Raw genomic sequence first — 21,486 nt, 5'->3', positions numbered from 1 at the left:
TAAGAAGGCATCCACCACCCCCACTCCCACCCGAGTCTTGTCCACAGAAAGCTCTTCCCAGGCTCACAGCTAGGAACGGGGTGTCCGGGGGGCCTACAGCGTGGGCCCCGGGGTCTTCCCTGATCCATTTTTCAAACTACACCCGGAGTCAACGTCTCTCCTGAGACTTTTCAGGGATTTTCAGATGAGCCGCAGGGCTAAAGCAGCTCAGCTAGGCTGCAGGGGCCCAGCTTCCCCCAGACAGTGAATTAGAGCCTGGTGAGTCCAAAAGAGAGTCCAGCTTTCACCCGGGGAACAGGCTCTGGGAAGATGTCCCAGCCCCAAAGGGAGGGTTTGGACTCCCAAACCAGTCCCCTAACCTGGCACCAGGCCTCACCCCACCGCAACCACTCCATTCAAGGGCAGAGGAGTCACAGATTTCACCAGCAAGCCTGGCCGTCGGAGGGCTCTAACACGTCTCCCTCTGCTCCCTGCCAGGGCAGACCCCCGCTGCCGCCCCACCTCGGCAGGCATTCTGTGCCTGCGGGTCAGCCTCTGCTCTGGGAACTGCCAGTGGAGAGGTGGCACCAGGGCCGGGAGAGATGAGGGGCACAGCAGATCCATGGGGCTTCGGAGCCTTTGTCAAGGGGCTGGGACTGCTCCCAGGCTGTTATCAGCCCTCAAGAGTACGGGCGCTCCCTGGGTGGGGCTTCTGCTGCCCCAGTGCCCAAGGGTAATGACATCAGGCAGACAGTGCGCTGAAGCCTCTGTTACTGGCTTAAGCCAAGGGACTCACTCCCTGTGCATTCTCTGCGTCTGCTTAGCATGAGTCCTTGAGGAGCAACGAAGTCAGAAGTTCAGGTCCCAGCCTCACCATGACCTCAGAGAGCCTTCAAGCCCTGCAGGCCTCAGTTTTCCCGTCTGTGAAATGAGTTACACAAGATTGAATCAAAGGGTTTTTGCCCTGAGTGTGTTCTTTTGTTCCTTTGTGTACATTCCAGATCCTTGTGCTCCATACATGAACGGCTCTCGAGGACACCCATGTAACCACGTCCTGGGACGCATACTTGAGGAATCGTGTGTTTGTGCTGGGGGAGGGACACCCCAGAGCAATATCCTCCCCCATCCCCTCTCAATAGGAGGAAGCCAGTGGCTTCCTCCCTTTCCTGCCTCCTGCCTCCTGCGTGCTGGCAAGGCTGAGGACCACGCGGAGAAGAGGGGAGGGGAAACAGTCCCACAGTCCCCAGGTCTGTCCTTATCACAACCCTCCCCCACCTCAAGTGACCCCAGTCCAGGACCTTCCAGGCCACACCCATCCCCAGCCTTGCAGGGGCCAGACTAGGGGGGCCCAGAGGCCCAGAAGCAGGATAAGTCCTCCCCAGCCCTCTCCCCGGCCCGCCTCCCACCCAAGCTAACTCATTTCCTCTTCCTCCCCAATACCAACACACACTGACAGCACAGGCTGAGCAGCCGGACCCAGAGTGACTGACCGTGGGCCCCGCTTGTCCCGGCTGGCCTGGTCAGCCTCTGGATTATGGTCTGGCTGGGGCCCCCTTTGCTGCTCCCCATCGTCTTCCTGGCTTCTCATGTTGGTAAGTCTGCCCTGAACCTCCCCCCACCCAACCCCCAAAGCCCTGACTCCCCCCGAGAAAACCCTATCATCACTGCCATCGCTTTCCTCTGCACGCTGATCCGCTAGAAAGTGGGATCAGGGCCTGGGAAACCCAGGCAGGCACTAGGGATTGGGGGAGGGGAGCAGCCACTGACTGTGTTGGCTGTGCACATCAGTGGGGAGCAGCAGGGCCTCTGGGCCCGTGAAGCTTTCAGTGGGTACTCATATGGTCAGTGTGTGGGACTCACGCAATTATTCATTTATCAAGCATTTATCAAGCACCAACAATATTCCAGGAGCTGTGCTAAGTGACAGGCCATTAGTCGCTAGATCTGTACAACAGATTAAATGGTGCGGACCTCCTATGGCTGTTACTGGGTTTAAAGGAGGTAATTGACACAGAGCACTTGGTAAGAGCTTCTGAATAAGCGGTAGCCGATTCCTTCAGTGTGGTGCCCAAAGAGGATTAGAACGCAAAGGCCACCTAGAGTGGTTCATGGTCTAGTGGGGGACACGGGACACCAGGTGAGCGCTGAACAGATAGACACAGAGGAGCACGGAGGAGTCAGCTTACTCTGCTTCAGGGTAGGAGATGAAAAGGGATTTGGAAATACTGCACTAAGGGGGTGGTCTTCATTCCAGGCAGCCCGAACAATAGATGCAAGTCTCAGAGGCGGGGAAGTGCATAGGAGAGAGGGTTCCTGGAGGGGACGCAGCAGGAGGGGCAGTGTGAGCAGCAGAGGGCTCAAGAGCGAGCACTGCATCCTGAGGGCAATAGGGAGCCATGGAAGGTTGTAGACCAGAGAGTCACAAGGTCTTAGAGGGATCACTTTGGAGGATGAGTTGAGGAAGGAGGAGTGTGGCTGTCAGGATGGTCCAGGGGAGTAAGGATGAAGGTTAACAAGGGTGGGCTTGGGAATGGGGATGAAGCCAAGAGGCTTTGAGGAAATAGAATTTTGTGACTGATTGGGGCAACCAGAGTAGTGCTCTGAGGTGTAGACTTTTAGAGTCAGACAACCAGGGTCTGCCAGTTACTCATTGTATGACCTCGTGCAAGTTATTTCTCTGAGCCTTAACTTGCCAGCTATAAAATTGGGGTGATAACACCCACCTCCCAGGAGAGTTGGGATGATAAAATGAGAGAACATAAGTAAAGTACCTGGCATATCACTGACCTCCAATAAACATTAATTACTATGACAGCAGGAGTATGAGATGACTCCAAAGCTTGTATCTCAGGCGGGTTTTGCCGTCTGCTGAGGCAGGGGGCCCAGAGAGGAGCAGGTTTGGGAAGAGCTGATGGAAAGCAGGCCCGAGCTGAGAGGCCATCCAGGGGTTATTGACTCAGAAGTGATAGTGAAAACCCAGGGAGGGGGTGAGCTTGCTAGAGGAAGCGTCGAGAATAATTATCATGACCCTCCTCTGTGGATGGAAAGACATCAACTTCTGGAGGGTGTGAGGACCCAAAGGAAAACAGGTGCTCGGCACAAGATAGACAGCTTCGTTTACTCATGAAGTACATTTACTCATGTACTTCATTACTCACCTTGATAAGTGAAGTAGCACTTAAACCAACTAACCACTTGGCAGTGAACAGGCAGGGACAGAGTAGGAGGGGCTCGGGAAGGTTTGGGCCCCGGGGCTGAGGAGGCTGGCAGGGCTCAGCCAGGCCTGGACTCCAGCTCTCCTTGGTCCCTCCTGGTTCCTGCCTCACACTGTGTGCCCCAGCCTTTCATTCCACACCTTTACTCAGGCTGTGCCCTCTGCCTAGCATGCCCTTCCTACCACTGACCTCTCCCTGTCCTCATTCTGAACCCTCACCGTACCCTGCTCAGCTTTAAGACCCTCAAGCTGTATCTCCCGGGAGGCACCTGTTCACCCTCTGCCTCCCCCACATCCCTTCTCTGTGCTCTCCCCTCCCCTCTGCCCTCCCCTCTGCATCCCTTCTCTGCGCTCCCCACACAGTGCCCTGCATTTGACGGGTAGGTCCATGTCTGTCTCCTCATGGGGCCCACAGCCCTTTGGAAGGCAAAGACCAAGGCCCACCTGGTGTCTGTGTGTTTCAGCCCCAACTCTGCCCTAGGGTCTGCCCTCCCTGCTTCTGGCCTTTTGCTGGGCCCTGAGCTCTCTTCCTTTCTGCCCCATAACCACCTGGCTGCAGAACCCAGCCTCTCCCACCTTCAATCCCAGCACAACAAACAGATCCAGATTTCTGGAGTGATGGGGAGGGGTCCCTCCAAGACACTTCTGATCTCTCGGCGGGGTTGGGGGGGGAGGGGCGGGGGAGGGCAGGGAGAGCGTCTCCCCTTTGCAAAGCAGCTGTAGAGACAGGTCAGGAAAGGGGACTGCCGGGAATAGAGGAAATGGAGACGGGGTGCATAGATCATTTTTTCTTTCCGAAGGCTGGGCTGTAAAGGGAAGCCATCTGGCAGGAGAAGGGAGGGGATGGGGAAGCCAGAGAAGGGGCTTTGTTTTTGTTTTTGTTCTTTTAGGATGAAGAGACTTGAAGGAAAGGGGCCAGTGCACCGGGAAGGGGACTGGGACAGGAAGGGACGGGGGTGGACGTGCCTGATAAAGTTCAGTGCCTGGTGGGCGGGCGGGGAGAGGGGGGGAGAGGAGGGGAGGAGAGGGGAGAGGCTGGGAGGAGAGGGGCAAGAGGGGGAGGGCGGGGCAGGGGTGAGGGCGGGGCCCTGCCAGATACGGAGCCCGGTATCCCGGTCCAGGCGCTGCGGTGGACCTGACGCTGCTGGCCGACCTGCGCCTGACCGAGCCCCAGCGCTTCTTCCTGACCTGCGTGTCCGGGGAGGCGGGGGCGGGCAGGGGCTCGGACGCCTGGGGGTCCCCGCTGCTGCTGGAAAAGGACGACCGCATTGTGCGCACGCCCCGGCCCTGGCAGCCCCTGCACCTGACCCGCAATGGCTCGCGCCAGGTGACGCTGCGCGGCTTCTCGCAGCCCTCGGACCTGGTGGGCGTCTTCTCCTGCGTGGGCGGCGCGGGGGCGCGGCGCACGCGCGTCCTCTACGTGCACAACAGCCCAGGAGGTGAGTCCGGCCGCCGGCGGGGAGGAGGGGCAGGAGGGGCTGCCCTTGACCCCTGACCCCGCCCTCCATCCGCCTCGCAGCCCACCTGCTCCCGGACAAGGTCACACACACGGTGAATAAGGGCGACACGGCAGTACTTTCCGCGTGGGTGCGCAAGGAGAAGCAGACAGATGTGATCTGGAAGAGCAACGGTGAGAGGGGCATCTGAACTGGGTGGGCAGGTAAACCCATAGCTCTGACACCCCAACACCTCCATGGCCCTCAGTGTTCCCAGTTTTGGCCCCTGACACAGCACCTGTTACCCCAACTGGCCAACCTCCGGGGCGCCCCCTCTCTCCTGCACCAGGTCCATGGGAAGCACCTGCATCCAACTCATCTCTAGCTGTGAGATGTCCTCCTACTGCGCCCAGAGGACCAGCAGCCTCGTGGTCAGCTACCTCCTTCCCTGTCACCCCCAAATTAGCGCTATGTTAACCCCTCACGTTGGACTCTCCTCTGAGAGTTAGCAGGTGCTATCACATTAGCCCGTCTGGCAGGGAGCAGCAGTCCCCATGCTGAAGAAGCGAACGGGTAACAAAGTCCCAGAACAGGCAAGGGAGGTTTGGCCTCTTCCAGAGATTTGTCAAGACACGTGCAGGGGCCTGGGCAGGCCTGGGGATCTCAGCCCAGGCCTGCCCCCATCCTGGCCCTATCAGGTCCTCTGGCCACCCCATAGAAGGAAGCAGTTTTCCTGTGTGGCCCCACAGATTCCTGCCTCAGCTCTCACACCCACAGCCCTTTGGCTGACTCATGTGTGCCTGGCCTCCTGAGGGAGGAGGACCCTTTCCTTGGCCCAAGGGGTTTGCCTCCTGAGCTCCAGGTCCCCCGAATTGATGAGAGATGTGGAGAGTCAGGTAGACCTGCGTTCCCTAGAATCTCTGTTCCGTCCTGAGCAAAGAGGCAAGAAGGGGTGGGACAGGGACAAGGACCTTGATATTAGGGTCCACACGTCCTGGAGGGAGAGGCTTCTGGGAACCAGCTGCACAAAGAAGAGGGGAAGAACATTCCAGGAGGAGGATTGATAAGAGCAAAGGCAGGAAGCTGTGAGATACCACAGTGTTTCTAGAAGAGATAGAAGCAATTCAGGAATTCAGGAATGTTAGGAGTCAGGCAGGATGTGGAGCGGTATGGGCTACACGGCGGCCAGACTGGTGCAAATGATTTGCTAAGCAGTCGGATGTTGTCTTGAGGGCAGTGGAGAACCGTGGAAGAGCTTAAGCCGGGGAGCTACTGCGGAATCTATTGGAGAAAAATCTCACTGGCTGCTGAGTGAAGGATGGACAGGAAAGGGGGAGACTGGAGGCAGAGAGACTGCTTGGAAGGCTGTGGGAGGCTGGGAGCAGGGTGGTGGCAGTGCACGTGGAGAGGAGTGGGCAGCTTTAGGAGACGAGGGGGAGATTGAACCGGACTTGTCGATTTACTGAGTGGCTGGTGGAGCATGGAAAAGAGGATGCTTCCCAGCTTTCTGCCTTGGGTCCAGACACTGGCTGGTGCCTTCCCCCAGGTCTGCGCACTCTGCCTGGCGCACGTTGATGTGACTCAGGCCGAGGTGGGCAGAGGGAGGGAACACCAGCCCTTGTGTGATGGTGAGGCCCCTGACCCGTTTATGCCCCCAGGATCCTACTTCTACACCCTGGACTGGCATGAGGCCCAGGAAGGGCGGTTTTTGCTGCAGCTCCCAAACGTGCAGCCATCGTCAAGCGGCATCTACAGTGCCACCTACCTGGAAGCCAGCCCACTGGGCAGCGCCTTCTTTCGACTCATCGTGCGGGGTCAGGAGCAGAGGGCAGAGGTGGTGGGTGGTGTGGGAGGCTGGGAGCCCTGTGGTACTTCCTGTGGACCCCCTGCATCCTCTGGTCCCCCGGGGCTGCCCCAGTCCTCAGCAGCAGTGGTCCAGTGGGTGAGGGTCAGCTGCTGAAAGCACATTCCTGCAGGTTGTGAGGCAGGGCACTGGGGACAGGACTGTACCAAGGAATGCCCGGGCTGCCTGCATGGAGGTGTCTGCCACGACCAGGACGGCGAGTGTGTGTGCCCCCCTGGATTCACTGGGACCCGCTGTGAGCAAGGTAAGGAGGAGGGGGGCACTAGGACCTGGGCAGGAGAGGATGCCTGGCTGGGGGAAGACTCTCAAACCATGGGCATGGACCTTGGAGGGTGAACATGCCAAGTAGGTCTTGAACCCTGGGGCCCAGCAGAGGCCCCTGCACCCACATGCCCTCTTTCTAGCCTGCAGAGAGGGCCGTTTTGGGCAGAGCTGCCAGGAACAGTGCCCAGGCACATCAGGCTGCCGAGGCCTCACCTTCTGCCTCCCGGACCCCTATGGCTGTTCTTGTGGATCTGGCTGGAGAGGAAGCCAGTGCCAGGAAGGTACGGACTAACCCACCCTCCATGCTCCCTGACCCAGGCAGTCGGCTACAGGCCCAGCCCCAGCCCTTCACTCTGGCCCCGACTTGCACACCAAGACCTCCACGGTCCCCGCTCACTTGGCCAGTGCCCTCTCTACCCAGCCAGTCATTACGCAGGCCCCAGCCGGCCCTCGTTGCCCCCTGACCTGTGCCCCTCTAACCACGCCCCCTCTGTTCCCAGCCTGTGCCCCAGGTCATTTTGGGGCTGATTGCCACCTCCAGTGCCAGTGTCAGAACGGCGGCACTTGTGACCGCTTCAGCGGCTGCGTCTGCCCCTCCGGGTGGCATGGTGTGCACTGTGAGAAGTCAGGTACGAGCTCGGGGGGCTCTGAGGTCCCTCGGAACAGGTCAGCCTTCACCAGACGCATCTCCCTGGCTCAAAGCCCTGCCCTCAGGGAGCTCATGGTCTGGAAGTTCTCACCGCCAGCCCACATCATCCATACAGGGATGGGCAGCACCCCAGAGTGGGTGGGAGCCCAGAGGAGGCCCCGACCAGCCTGAGAGAGTCAGGGAGGGCCTCTGGGAAGAGGTGCGATCTGAGATGGGATATGAAGGACAAGAGAAAGATGGCTGGAGAGAGAGCAGGGCAACGGCCGGGGGATTGAGGACTCAGGCTCAGGTACCAGGACAGTGGCGTGAGGAGAGGCTCCGGGAGTGATCAGAGGAGGTCAAATCTTGGGGCCTTTGAATGACAGGCTATAGGATTTGCACTTAATATGAGAGGCCAGCAGGGAATTGTTGAAGAGGCACGGGGCTCTCGGGTTTGTGTTTGAGAGAGGACACTGGCTGCTGGGTGGGGAGTGGAAGCAGGAGAGCCTGGAAGACCTGTTGCAGGGCCCAGAAATGATGGAGGCCTGAACCAGCGTTCCGGCTGTGAGGCTGGCAAGGGGTCTGGTCTCCGTGTGGGAAGGTATGAGGAGGCAGAGGGTGAAGGAGGTAGACTCAGGGGCAGTCAGAGGTGGGCGTGAGGGCCCTGGAGGAGTTGCACAGGACTTTGCTGGCTTTCAGGCCCGGGTGACTGAGCTGCTGGCGGTACCTCCGCTAAGATGCAGGACTCCGGGGGAGGGGCACTATGGCAGTCACGTATCTGCCCTCGCAGGGCCTCCAGGATGCGTGTCCCCTCTCTCCCCAGACCGGATCCCCCAGATCCTGGACATGGTTTCAGAACTGGAGTTCAACTTAGAGACGACACCCCGGATCAACTGTGCCGCCGCGGGGAACCCCTTCCCAGTCCGGGGCAGCGTGGAGCTCCGCAAGCCGGACGGCACGGTCCTCCTGGTCAGCCCCGTGACCCCAGCCCAGGGCCCCTGCCCCTCCAGACCCCTGACCCCTCGGGGCTTTCTGCGGGCTCTGCCCACCGGCCTGACCACAGCTCAAATGGGGTCAGGCTGATTGTTGAGGCACCACCACCCAGGCTCTGTCCCCTCATCAGCCTGGACGAGCACATTTGTATCCGCCACATGGCACACATTCTCTGTGGTCTGTCCCTTCCCCATCTCTCTCAGTCCACCAAGGCCATTGTGGAGCCAGATAGGACCACAGCCGAGTTCGAGGTGCCCCGCTTGGCTCTTGGGGACAGTGGGCTCTGGGAGTGCCGCGTGTCCACGTCTGGTGGCCAAGACAGCCGACGCTTCAGGGTCAACGTCAAAGGTCAGTGATGTCCTAGCTGATGCTGCTCAGACTGGGCATTGTAGCAGGAAGGGCAAGGGCATCTAAGGTCACAGCCCAGCACCAGACAGAGGAGAGGGCTTGTCGTCAACCTGAGGCCTGGGCAGGGCATTGTCCAGACTGGAGCACAGCTCAGTCCCATCTGGAAAGGGCATCCCATGCCCCAGAAATGGGACACCCTGCAGCCTTGCCCAGGGTGATGCTTCCGCTCTCTACCTCCCCCAAACCCCGCCCCACAGACACAGTGCCTTTCACTCCACCTCTGGGATGCTGCATCCCCCCACCCGCCAACCCCAAGTCACACCACAGGGCGCTCATTGCTAGGACAGGGGGGTGCCTGGGGCTATGGAGCTCAGAGGGTGACCTGCTTCATTTCCAAAGGTGCTTCCTGGTGAGTAAGGAGGTAGCTGCCATTGCCCAGGATCGCTCAGAGCAGAGCACGCACAGGCCGGTACAGGTGTCCCTCACCTTCTCCAGCAGCATAAGCCTCAGACGTTCACAGCCCCTGCGGCGCCTTGGCTTCTCTTTCCCTGTGCTCCTGACGCCGCCCTCCCCGACATAAGCCCAAATCTCTTGCTCATCTTCCTCTTTCTCACGGTCACACTCTGCCTCCCATTCTCTCTCCACTCTACTCTGTCACCCACCCCAGTGCCCCACCTCCAGCCTTTCTCTTCTCGCTCTCCCCAGGCTTTGGGCCCAGACAGCTTGGCCTTGAATCTTCACTACAAACTCTAGCTCCATCACCTAAGCAAGTTACTTATCTCCTCACAGCTTGTTTCTCTCCCTGTGAAATGAGGATATCAGCGCTCCCTTGATAGGGTTGCTGTAAAGATTAAATTAGATGATGCTTTTAAGCATTTAGCACAGTGCCCGACACAGGGTATGTGCTCAACGTATGTTGGTATTTATTCTTATTATTAGTTAAAATGTCAACTATTCCTAAGATTTCAAATGTTCCCTAGCAACTCCCAGATATGATCTGCAGCCTGGACCCCTCTCCTGGGCCCCAGACCCAACTGGTGGGACCTCTGTGTAGTGGAGGTCTGATTCTGAAGTCAGCATGGAAGTTACCTGGTGCATGACTCAAGCGCCCACTTTCTATCCAGCCACTGCCACATCTAACCTCACATGTGAGCCACAGGCCCAGGGGCTCCATAGGATCCAAACTGGACCTTTCTCTCCCTCCAGACCAGCGCTTCCTCCTGACATACTTCTTCCTGCCTGACCCCACTGTTCCCTCCCACCCCCTCAGCCACACCCCTGCACCTTCCTTGACCCTCCCCCATCCATCAATCCATCCATCCATCCATTCTTAGAAAATCCGTCTGGAAAATGTTTGAAAGAGGCAAGGGAACCAGTTAAGGCCTTAATGCAATAATCCGGAGAGAAAAGCTAAGGCAGAAAGGGCAGTGACCGTGGGGTAAGGAAACTGAGCAGGAGCACAAAAGCTCTTTGGAGTAGGATGGGCTGATTTTAGGTGGCCTGGTCGGATAGACCCTGTTCAAACCCTGACTCCATGTCTTTAAGCAAGTTGTTCCATGTCTCTGAGCCTCAGTTTCTTCATTCATAACATAGGGGTGATGAACCCTGCCTGAAGGCCCTTGTCAGGATTAGAGACCATGCGCATGAAGCATCCGGGTAGAGCAGGTGCTTCATCACCTGCTACCCTTTTTTTTTTTAATTAAGAGAATGATGGATGATGGGGGGAGGGGCAGAGAGTAGGGTGACACTGCCTTGGGTTTCAGCCCCTCCGTCTGCACCCACCTTGCATGGGCAGAGTGCCCTCCCCCAAACCCCTGTCCAGCCATGCCACTCCCTCACTTCACATCTTTTGGGACATCCTCATGTCCTTATTGCCGAGTCCCTGCACCCTGAGCTGTCCTCCCTGGGCCCTGGACACTCTGGTCATCTGTTGAACTTGGTCTCTCCCCAGCCCAGGGGGTCCCCCGATCTAAACCGAAAGCCAGAGTTGTCTTTGATGCCCAGAAGACAGAGTCTGCTCCTATTTCCAACGACTGGGGGTGCTGTCTGGGCCATGCCTTACCCCAAGTCTCCTGGCAGTGCCCCCGGTGCCCCTGACTGCCCCTCGGCTCCTGGCCAAGCAGAGCCGTCAGCTCGTGGTCTCCCCGCTGGTCTCCTTCTCCGGGGACGGGCCCATCGCCTCTGTACGGCTGCACTACCGGCCCCAGGACAGCACCATGGCCTGGTCCACCATCGTGGGTGAGCGGGGAGAGAGCAGGGGGTGGAGGTGGGCGTGTCTGGGGAAGGATGGGATGTCAGGCAGTGATGAGGGGAAAGGGCGGATGGAAGGAGGGAGAAGTGTGTGGAGAAGAGAGGGACTGAAGGGAGAGTGGTGGCTTCTGGAAGGGGTTGGGACTGAATAGTGTGTGCTGCACACCCCGCCCCCAGTGGACCCCAGTGAGAACGTGACGTTAATGAACCTGAGGCCGAAGACAGGATACAGTGTCCGCGTGCAGCTGAGCCGGCCAGGGGAAGGGGGGGAGGGGGCCTGGGGGCCTCCCACCCTCATGACCACAGACTGTCCTGGTGAGAGGCCAAGAGTTATCCCTTTCCGCCCCCCAGGGGTTACTGTCCTATGCACTCAGGGTTGTCATGGCTTGTCCACCCTGGGGGTCCCTGCCTTTCCCACTGGAGGTTGTCCCCTGGGGATCACTATCCCGTCCGGCCCCAGGGACCCACCGGACAGTTCTGACCCCCGACCTCTGGCCCCAGAGCCATTGTTGCAGCCGTGGCTGGAGGGCTGGCATGTGGAGGGCCCCGACCGGTTGCGAGTGAGCTGGTCCTTACCCTCGGTGCCGGGGCCACTGGTGGGCGATGGTTTCCTGCTGCGCCTGTGGGACGGGGCCCGGGGACAGGAGCGGCGGGAGAACGTCTCGTCCCCCCAGGCCCGCACCGCCCTCCTGACCGGACTCACACCTGGCACCCACTACCAGCTGGACGTGCGGCTCTACCACTGTACCCTCCTGGGCCCAGCCTCACCCGCTGCTCGTGTGCTTCTGCCCCCCAGCGGTACGCTGGGGAGGGGGTGATGGGCTCAAGACGAGGGAGGACATGGGACGCAGGGAACACAGGAGACCCAAAAGGACATGGGAGGTTATAGGAGCCTGGATGGACATGCAGAGAGCATTGCACGTGAAAACATGGGCATAGGGAGGACCCGGGATGTGAGGCAGACACAAGCATGGGGAGGACATGACACAGGGAAGGATACAGGATACCAGGAGGACATGGGACTTGGTGGGACCACAGGGTGTGGAGGGACATGGGGAGGACCTATGACACTGGGAGGGTCTGGGCCACCAGGAAGAGAATGTATGTAAGGAGAACATACATGTAAGGAGAACCAGGGGCAGCAGAAGCTCAGGGGTAAAGGAAGCCACAGGGAGAGGGATTCAGCCCAGGAAGGAAGGAGGAGGTCGGCAGGGTGCCTCCCGTTCCAGGTTCGCGGAGCTGGGGACACAGCTAGCGTGGATCTGTCTGACCCCACAGCCACACAGCCCGGTCCCATCTGAGCCCTGCCTTCTCACCCCGTGTCCACAGGGCCCCCAGCCCCCCGACACCTCCACGCCCAGGCCCTTTCAGACTCCGAGATCCAGCTGGTGTGGCAGCGCCCAGAGGCTCCAGCTGGGCCTATATCCAAGTACATTGTGGAGGTGCAGGTGGCTGAGGGCTCAGGAGACCCGCTGTGGATGGACGTGGACAGGCCCGAGGAGACGAGCACTGTCGTCCGCGGCCTCAACGCCAGCACGCGCTACCTCTTCCGTGTGCGGGCCAGCGTCCAGGGCCCCGGTGACTGGAGCGACATGGTAGAAGAGTCCACCCTAAGCAACGGTGAGAGGGCGGGGCCCAAGAGGACTCCTGGGCCACAGGGTCAGTCTCAATGCTCTCTCCTTCCAAGCGATCCCCTGCCTTGGAGCTAGGGCATCCTAGGCCCCCTCCCAACAAATGACACAAGCCCTGGCACTGGGGACCCTGACCCTTCCCTTACTATGACCCATTGTCCTAGTGCTGGAAAAATCATGTCATTCCAGACCCATTGGTCCTAGGCCTGATACACCTGCTCCCTCCCTGGAACTGGGATCTCTGACCTCTCCCTCTGTGTGACCCCATGGTGGCCTCTGGGTTCCCTGACCCAGGCGTCCCTATGATCTGCCCCTCTTATTGGATCCAGGGCTGCAGAGCGAGGGCCCGGTCCAAGAGGTCCAGGCAGCTGAAGAGGGTCTGGATCAACAGCTGGTCCTGGCTGTGGTGGGCTCCGTGTCTGCCACCTGCCTCACCATCCTGGCTGCTCTCTTAACCCTGGCGTGCATCCGCAGAAGCTGCCTGCATCGCAGACGCACCTTCACCTACCAGTCGGGATCGGTCAGTCACCTGTACCCTTCTCAGGGCACATGTGTGCAGACCTTGTGTATATGTGTTCCTACCTATACACACATGAGCATTTGTACACTGCGAGTGTGTGTGTGTGCGCGCACACATGGTGTTTGTGTCATAGGTATAAGACTACACTCAACAACGTGCAAGGGTACGATACTTATCAATAATTTTCTCTATTTCTCTAGAAGTGAACTCAACTCACAGCCCATTTATATTCGTGGTGACATGTTTAATATCCCCAGTTCAGAATCACTCGGTTATGTCCCTGTTGCACCACGGTCAATTAAGGATTCTCCCCCTTCTCACGAGGGGTGATGGAAGCCTGGGAAGCCTGGTGATAATGTAGGCAACGCCTGGGCTCCGTGCCGGCCTCTGTCTGGGCAGGCCGTCCCGCATTTGGGAACCACCCTGCACCTGCACGCATCTGTGACTCATGTCCTCAGCCCTTCCGTAGCCTCCTTCCTGCCGGCAGGGCACTCGTCCCAACCTCCATCCTTGCAAATCCCAGGGCCTCCTTGGGGAGACGTAAGAACTCCAAGGGGCTTCCCTGTGCCCTGCAGAAGGCAGCGTATTCTGTGGCCCTCAGACCCATTGCTGCAGGCCCTCCTACAGCTGTTGAGCTGGGCCTGCAGCCTCACCTGTCACTCCTGGAGACAGGAAGCACAGGCCTCCTCTCTTGGCTTCCCTGTAAACCTGGCTGAGTTTTCTGTCCTGTCTATGCCCCTCCAGCCAGCAGGCCCACACAGAGGGGCTGGGGGTGGGGGTGGGGTGCTGGCTTCTCTTCAGGGACCAGGCATCACCTCATCTTGTCACCTCCTCCCACCTCTCTGTCCTCTGGGATCTTCCCCACTGTTGTCACTTATGATCTGAACTCTGACCTTGGTCCTCTGTGCCTGGGCTCTTGATATTTACAGCCAAGCTTTGGCATTTCAAAAAACAAAAACAAAAAACTTCTCTCTCAAGGGCTGATCCTTGTGATACAAAGCCTAGTGTCCGAGGCTATTGTCTCTGCCATGCCTTTAGAAAACTCCCTTCAGAGATTCAATCGGCCTCTTTGTTCCAGGCTGCATTGGCCTCCTTCTGAGGTCAGTGTGTGCAGAAAGCGGCCCTGGCTGTGGCAGGAGAGGGTCACAGGTACAAATGTGGAGGGAAGGAGTAGGAAAGCAGCCTTAACTGGGTATAGCACCCTGACATATATCAAGATGTACCCCTGCTACATGCACCTGCGTGCGCGTATGCGTGCGTGTATACATGAGCGCGTGTGCCGGGCGTGAGTGCACGTGTGCGTCCCTGTGAGTACCCCCATCTGTATGTGCCTATGTCCCTGATACGTGTGTCCCTCTGCTTGTGCTCCTGCTTGAGCACATGTCCACGTGTAGTTCTCATGGATGCCCTGCATACGGGCCACCACTAGAACATGCGTGTGCATGCTGGTGTGTGCCTTCAGCTGTCCATGTTTTGTGTGAATCCATGTGACCTGTGTCCTCAGCCCTCGCCCCTCACGCTGGGCTGCAGCTCACGTAGGGACCGCACCCACCACCAGGTCTGTCTTAACCCTTCTTTTGGCTCTCATATTGGCAGCGCCCGTGATCCTGTTTAGCGGTTTCCTCTTCCTATCAGCCCTGCGCAGGTGGCCCAGCTCCTACTTGGTTGTGGGGAGTGGATGTTCCTCTTTTTTATGCTCTTTCTATCCTCAGGTCCTGGGGTGATTTGAGAGCTATGGGTGGCCACCAAGTGGGTGGACGGGGTAATCTCTGCTTAGACTGCTGTGGAGAAGAAAACCCATCCACTGGCTCCCAGCAGCTCACGGCTTAGCATGGAGTAGGTGCACAGTAAATGTACCCTAGCCCACTGCCCAGGGCTGGAATCCCCTCCAGAGCGTCCTAGGTGACAAAAAAAAAACACGGGTTGTGGGATCAGCACAACAAGGGGAAGCTCATTACTCCCCGTCACAGTTCATTCCAATTCCTTTCAGTTTTAAATGTTAGGAGTATCATCCTTCCATCGACTCACGCCGTGGCTTCTAGCAATTTTACCCACTCCTTGTTCCTCCAGAGCCCCACACACCTGATCCCCAGGTGGCGGCCTCTGCATTTCTCTCCTTGGACATCTGTCCACTCAACAGCCCACCTGTGGCTCCATCTCATATGATTCTGTCTCGGTATGTGTCCTGTGTCTGACTGTGCTTGGCTGGCCACAAGGGTGCCCTCTGTCTGAGTCTCTGTCCATTTGTCTAACCACTCTTTGTCTGCCCATCTGTGCATCTTGCTGCCCCTGTCTCTTGTGTGGACTGTCTGCCCACTTGTCCCATCCTATGAAGGGTGAGGAGACCATCCTGCAGTTCAGCTCGGGCACCTTGACACTGACCCGGAGGCCAAAACCACAGCCCGAGCCCCTGAATTACCCAGTGCTGGAATGGGAGGACATCACCTTTGAGGATCTCATTGGGGAAGGGAACTTCGGCCAGGTCATCCGGGCCATGATCAAGAAGGACGGACTCAAGATGAATGCAGCCATCAAGATGTTGAAAGGTCCGCTGCGAGTGACTCCCGCCCAAGCCCTGACCCTCTCCTTTGTCCCACAATCCCAGGCCCCACCTGGCTTCCACCAGCAACTGACACCAGCCCTCATCAGCCCATACCCTTTCTCCAGGGTTATTTTCGGCAAAAGTGATATTGGATTTTTTACACAGAGTATGCCTCTGAAAATGACCATCGTGACTTCGCGGGAGAACTGGAAGTTCTGTGCAAATTGGGACATCACCCCAACATCATCAACCTCTTGGGGGCCTGTGAGAACCGAGGTGAGCCCCCAACTCATCATCTACCCCTTCTTCCAAACCCCCATTATCTGCCGTCACCTTCGTATCTGTAGCTTGTGGGAAGCTTCGGGACACAGAAACATCACTATTGGTTCTCCTTTGTGCACCAGGTTCCCTGTCTAGTACCATGGGGTGCCTGCTACCACCCCAGGTTGCCTGAGTATAAACCACCACCCTGTATTCCTCACCTCCCAGGTTACTTGTATATCGCCATTGAATATGCCCCCTATGGGAACCTGCTCGATTTCCTGAGGAAGAGCCGGGTCCTGGAAACTGACCCAGCTTTTGCCCGAGAACACGGAACGGCCTCCACCCTCAGCTCCCGGCAGCTGCTGCGTTTTGCCAGTGATGCTGCCAATGGCATGCAGTACCTGAGTGAGAAGCAGGTGTGTGTGAGTGTGTGTTGGGGGAGGGGAGGGGAGACCATGGAGCGGACTTCAGGAGATTAAATCAGCAGGCTCTAATTGATGTGGGATTGAGGAATAAAGAGGGACGTGACCCCATCCTGTCCTGGATGAGCGGGTGAGAACACAGGGCGAGAAGCAGGTCTGAAAAAGGTGTTGCATTTGAAGCATCCGAGGGACATCCTGGTGGAGGTGTTGGCTTAGCGGTTGTAGAAGCCAGCCTAAAACTCAGGAGGGAGGCCTGGGCCAGGGACGACAGTCTGGGAGCTGTCACTTCACAGTTGGTGACACTGGTGGCCAGGGAGTGGGCGAGACTCACCAGGAGAGGCTGGAGGGTAGAACAGACAGGGGAGGCCCGAGCCCAAGTTCGAGGACACCCCGCTTCAATAAAAGGAGAGAGGGGACAGTTGAGACTGAGGGGAGGCATTTTGAAGTTATTAAAGTTTTGAGTATCTTTGAAAGCAGAGGGGAAGGGGCCAAGATAGAGGGAGGGGTGATGGAGAGAGGTCTCTGAGGAAGGTGGAGGGCCCAGTGGGGAGGATCTGGAACTCAAGGGAGAGGTCACTTTGGGCAAGAGAAGGGCCTTTCCACGTTCATCAGTGGGGTGGGGGTCGGGGAGAGGTCAGGAAAGACGGGGTCAGGGAGCATGCAAAGAGGAGAAGGTGCAGTGTGGTCACTGGGGAAAAGCCCACCTTCGTCCCAGGAGAGGGATACAGCCTGAACTTGGCCGTGGCCCAGGTCACTAGAAGGAAGGGATGACAGTCAGCACTGTGGTTCTTCTCAGGCAGGAGTTTCTGATCCAGAATGAGGCCTGGGTTCGGGGGCAGAAGAGTAAGGGGCTACTAAAGGCATGGAGGGGCCCACGAAGGCAGCCACGGGGCCAGACGCCTCGCTGGCCCCGGAGTCTGGGGCTCACTCATCCCCCATCTTTCCTGACTTCTGACCGTGCCTGCAGTTCATCCACAGGGACCTGGCTGCCCGAAATGTGCTAGTCGGAGAGAACCTGGCCTCCAAGATTGCGGACTTCGGTCTTTCTCGGGGGGAGGAGGTTTATGTGAAGAAGACGATGGTAAGTCTCACTGGGTCCCCCTCTCAGGGCCAGGCCTGGCCCTGCCTCCCAGAACCTGCTAAACAGCCCCTTTCTCGTCACCTGACCCCTCAAACCCACTCTCTCCCAGGGGCGTCTGCCCGTGCGCTGGATGGCCATTGAGTCTCTGAACTACAGTGTCTATACTACCAAGAGCGATGTGTGAGTGTGGGGGGGAGGGGCGGGAGGGTTTGGTCACCTGAGGATGCTTGTAGGTGTAACCTGGACGCACCTCAGAGATGTCTCAGGTAGTCCAAGGCATGACTTGGCCATCCCTACGGTGTGTTCCAGGTGTGACACAGGTGTGACAGATGTGTCTCAGGTATACCTTGGCCATGCCCGGCATCTTAGTGGGAAGGCGTGGGGCTAGCTGGAAGGAAGTTTCAACTTGGAAGGTGTGTCAGGAGTAGGATTGGAGTAGGGGTGGTTTAGGGCTATATTTGACTAAGAGACTGGAGGATGCCTTGGAGAGGCTTGGGGATGCTGGTGGATAACGCCTGGGTGAATGGAGAGACCACTCAAAGAATGTTCTCGCCTTCATCTCTGAAGGGGAGGTCATCCCCACCCGAGGACCTAACTAGAGCATGACCCCCAAGATGCCCTCTCTGTGCTCGCTCCTCCAAACAGCCATCCTGGCACACCCCTGCCCTTCTCTCCAGGGAGCCTGGCCTGCCCAGCGCTCCAGCCCTGGCTCTGCCCCTTGCCCCAAGCCCTTTGGCCTGGCCTGCCCGGCTCACTATCCACCACCCCTCTGATCACTACTCACCTGCTTCCCGCTTCTGCCCCAAGACCCCTGAGATTCCCTCCCCCACTAGAACTTCCACCCTGGCCTCAGCCGCCTCTAACCTGCACAGCTGTTGTTACGATATAAGAGGCAGTTAAGAGCAAGGGCTTTGGAGCGAGACTGCCAGGGTTTGAATCCCAGCTCTGCCACTTACTAGCTGTGTGGCCTTGGGTGAGCTAGCTAAGCTCTCAGTGCCTCTGTGCCTCCATCTGTAAAATGGGGATAATAATTGTACCTATACCATAAGGTTGGTGTGAGGGTTAAATGAATTAACATACACATTAAATGATCAGTGCCTCGCCTACGGTAAGTGCACAGTAAAAATGTTAGCTATGATTACATTAAGCCTGGGAGGGTGTGAAGGAGTTTCAGTTGCAGAGACAACAGCTGGCCAAGGCCAGACCCTTGCAAAGTAGATACACACAGGGGCTGGGAGGGGCTGCACACCAGGGGTAGGTTGACACTAAGCTGCTGGGCCCCGGGGCCTAGAAGGTAACTAAGTACATCCTCCTCGTTTCAGTTGGTCCTTTGGGGTCCTCCTCTGGGAGATCGTGAGCCTTGGTGAGTTCCTGACCCCTGTTCCCGAGAGGGTCCCCACCTTCTCCCTACCCCCCCCCGACCCTCCCTCCTGGGCCCTGGGCTGAGAGAGCATTGCCCCTCCCGCAGGGGGCACCCCGTACTGCGGCATGACATGTGCCGAGCTCTATGAGAAGCTGCCGCAGGGCTACCGCATGGAGCAGCCTCGCAACTGTGATGATGAAGTGTGAGTCCCCTCAGCCTTGAGCCCCGGGAACCCCGTCACCCCAGCAGGCCCTGACCCTCACCTCGGCGATCCCCCACCTGCAGGTACGAGCTGATGCGGCAGTGCTGGCGGGACCGTCCGTACGAGCGACCCCCCTTTGCCCAGATCGCGCTGCAGCTGGGCCGCATGCTGGAAGCCAGGAAGGTGAGGAGACTGGGGGGGACGGGGGCTGGTCTCGCCGAGCTCGCAGGGGTGCCCTCTCATAGGAGCCAGAGAGCAGCAGCCTCTGTGTCCCTGTCCCCACCACTAGCTGCACCACAGCTAGGCCGGGCCCTGGGATGCAGCCCCGCTTTCCAGCTCTCACTGGGTTGGGCACTAGGCCCTTCTAAACTCTTCCAAGGCCACTGATCAGCCTCAGCAGCAAGTCGTTGTCCCAGGTCCCAGACTCCCTGCCTGTCCTCTGCTGGGGCCATCAGCCCGCTCTCATCTGGGACACCTCACCTGGCACAGAGCCAGAGTGGAATCATGAATGGTCAGCTCACCAAATGGATGAAGGATGAATGAATGACCCAGTAACTGAATGAATGAATGAATAGAATTAGTGGATGGATGATACAATAATCATTCAAATAAACATGTAATTAAATAACTGAATCTAGTAACCATATAAATAAATGAATTATCACATAAATGTAAGTGAAGAAATGCATCAAAATGAGTAATGTGAAGAGTTCGTCATATGAATTAATTAATGACTAAGTAGTTAAAGGAATTATAAAACTATCTTAAGAGTGAAGGAATAATCAAATAACCAGAAATATGGGTAAATCATCAAAAATAGCCTTATAAACAGATGAATAAGTAAATGAATGGATGAATGCATTAGCAATCAATTCATCGGATAAGGGCATGAAAAAACTCCTATCGAACAATTGTGTCAAGGGTCTCTCACGTGAGCCCCCAGCTGTGGTCTGATGACCTTGCTGCTCTGGGCTGGTGAGGACCACCCTTGGCCATGGGGTCATCTTGAGTCTCCGAAACAAATCCGTGTCACTTCAGATACCCCAACCACATGGAAGTCAAGGACCTCCAGGGCAGGCACGCCCCCATCCCTGGCCCCCACTAAAGCTTGCTGTGTTCCCCAGGCCTACGTGAACATGTCGCTGTTTGAGAACTTCACGTACGCGGGCATCGACGCTACAGCTGAGGAGGCCTGAGCTGCCATCCGGCCAGAATGTGGCTCTGCTGGCCAGAGCAACCTCAGCTCTTCAACCTGTGACTTCTGATCCTTGTCGCCTGAGCTGCCTCAAGGAATTGTTTTTTAACTTAAGGAAGAAAAAAGGGGATCCAGGGATGGGGTGGGCTTAGCGGGGGGGCGGTCCTCATCCTTTGCAGTTGCTCCCAGTGCCTCCTGAATTACTGACGGCTACCCTCACGTCCTTCGTTCTAGTTCAGCTGCTCCACGTTTGTGCTCTTCTTTTCCCTGCCCTCAAACCCCTGCTTCAGCCCCTCCACTCAGGCCAGCACTCACACCACTAACATGCCCTGTTCAGCTGCACCCCACTCCCAGCCTTGTAATCAGGAAAAATAAATGCTGTGAGAAGCTCCATCCGATGTCTACCATTTACTGCTGGTCAATCCCAGGGAAAAGTTAAGCCAAAGAGGGAGAAACTGGACTTTCCAGGAAAAGAAATGCTATCCCTGGTTACACTGTCATTATTCCAAGCCCTCTACGGGGGTTGCCTCTCCATGATGGGAGATATTCTTGAAGACCCATTTTATACATACACTGCCCCCACATCTCCGTCATAATGAGAAGTCCAGTTCTCCCCTGGTCTCTTCCCAGCTTTCCAGCCTCTATCACCAATGTGTCTCCCTAGGTAGCTGCCAGCCTAGGATTCTTTGCTCTGTCCAAACAGTCCCCTCCCAGGATCGGCTCTAGGCCAGCCTCAGCTCAAACTGACACCTCAGCACCGGACAGATTCTGGCCTGTCTTGAGCTCCCATTTTCCTTATGTCTCTAGGCGGCCTTCCCTGGCTTGGCACTGCCCGGCTTGTGGGCCCCAAAGGAAGAAAGCAGAGGTCACTTCCAACTTCAGCCAGCCACGGTAGGATTCCTTTGCCTTCCTCAGAGTCTCTAAGTGTGTGGGGAGGTGATCCCTGTACTGAAAGCTAGTCCCAAATCACTACCCCATGCTGTGTGGCCTTCAGGTTTGCCTATCCTTTTGATTTGTCACTGCTGGCCTCAGATTTCTCTCCCACTGGTCCTTAAGAAACAAGACTTGTCTTGCTTCTCACATTTTTTCAGCGAATCAGATAAAATCGAAGAAGACATAAAGATAGGATGGTATTGTGGTTAAGAGCACAGATACTGGAATCACACAGACCCATGTCCAAGTCCCTGCTATATCACTTACTATCTGTGTGACCTTGGTCAACTCACTTAACCTCTCTGAGCTTCAGTTTTCTCCTCTGAAAAATGAAGTTAGTAACAGCTACCTCACTGC

At 57.3% G+C, this 21,486-nt stretch overlaps 1 protein-coding gene across 2 annotated transcripts; it reads left to right on the top strand.

The window, feature by feature from the left end:
- The first annotated feature begins 1,322 nt into the window (after positions 1-1,322).
- On the top strand, positions 1,323-20,587 carry TIE1 (tyrosine kinase with immunoglobulin like and EGF like domains 1). 2 transcript variants are annotated; one of them, XM_022575467.2, is made up of 23 exons: positions 1,325-1,571; positions 4,315-4,632; positions 4,713-4,823; positions 6,288-6,443; positions 6,606-6,737; positions 6,898-7,038; positions 7,258-7,386; positions 8,209-8,354; positions 8,582-8,726; positions 10,806-10,964; positions 11,154-11,291; positions 11,478-11,774; positions 12,306-12,596; positions 12,937-13,127; positions 15,463-15,673; positions 15,835-15,945; positions 16,159-16,349; positions 17,323-17,436; positions 17,546-17,616; positions 18,759-18,799; positions 18,905-19,001; positions 19,085-19,184; positions 20,126-20,587. In XM_022575467.2, exons 1-23 carry the CDS (start codon positions 1,514-1,516, stop codon positions 20,195-20,197), a joined length of 3,420 nt encoding a protein of 1,139 aa, XP_022431175.1. In that variant the 5' UTR covers positions 1,325-1,513; the 3' UTR covers positions 20,198-20,587. The 2 variants fall into 2 exon arrangements, with proteins under 2 accessions (XP_089750777.1, XP_022431175.1); XM_089894651.1 differs by having other exon boundaries at positions 1,323-1,571; positions 11,154-11,774.
- Positions 20,588-21,486: the final 899 nt, after the last annotated feature.

Source organism: Delphinapterus leucas, chromosome 1 (genome assembly GCF_059928025.1).
Source record: "Delphinapterus leucas isolate spDelLeu-1000000601 "Yukka" chromosome 1, BTC_Dleu_Yukka2, whole genome shotgun sequence".
Lineage (NCBI taxonomy): Eukaryota > Metazoa > Chordata > Mammalia > Artiodactyla > Monodontidae > Delphinapterus > Delphinapterus leucas.
Note: the sequence above shows the minus strand (reverse complement) of the source record. Positions and strands in the feature narration are given on the sequence as shown.

Excerpts from the sequence above, each read along its gene's own strand:
- TIE1 (XM_089894651.1), top strand. The coding sequence starts at position 1,514 with ATGGTCTGGCTGGGGCCCCCTTTGCTGCTCCCCATCGTCTTCCTGGCT. Across the intron at positions 11,775-12,305 it reads TGTGCTTCTGCCCCCCAGCG|GGCCCCCAGCCCCCCGACAC; the intron begins GTACGCTGGGGA and ends CCGTGTCCACAG. Across the intron at positions 17,437-17,545 it reads TTTATGTGAAGAAGACGATG|GGGCGTCTGCCCGTGCGCTG; the intron begins GTAAGTCTCACT and ends ACTCTCTCCCAG.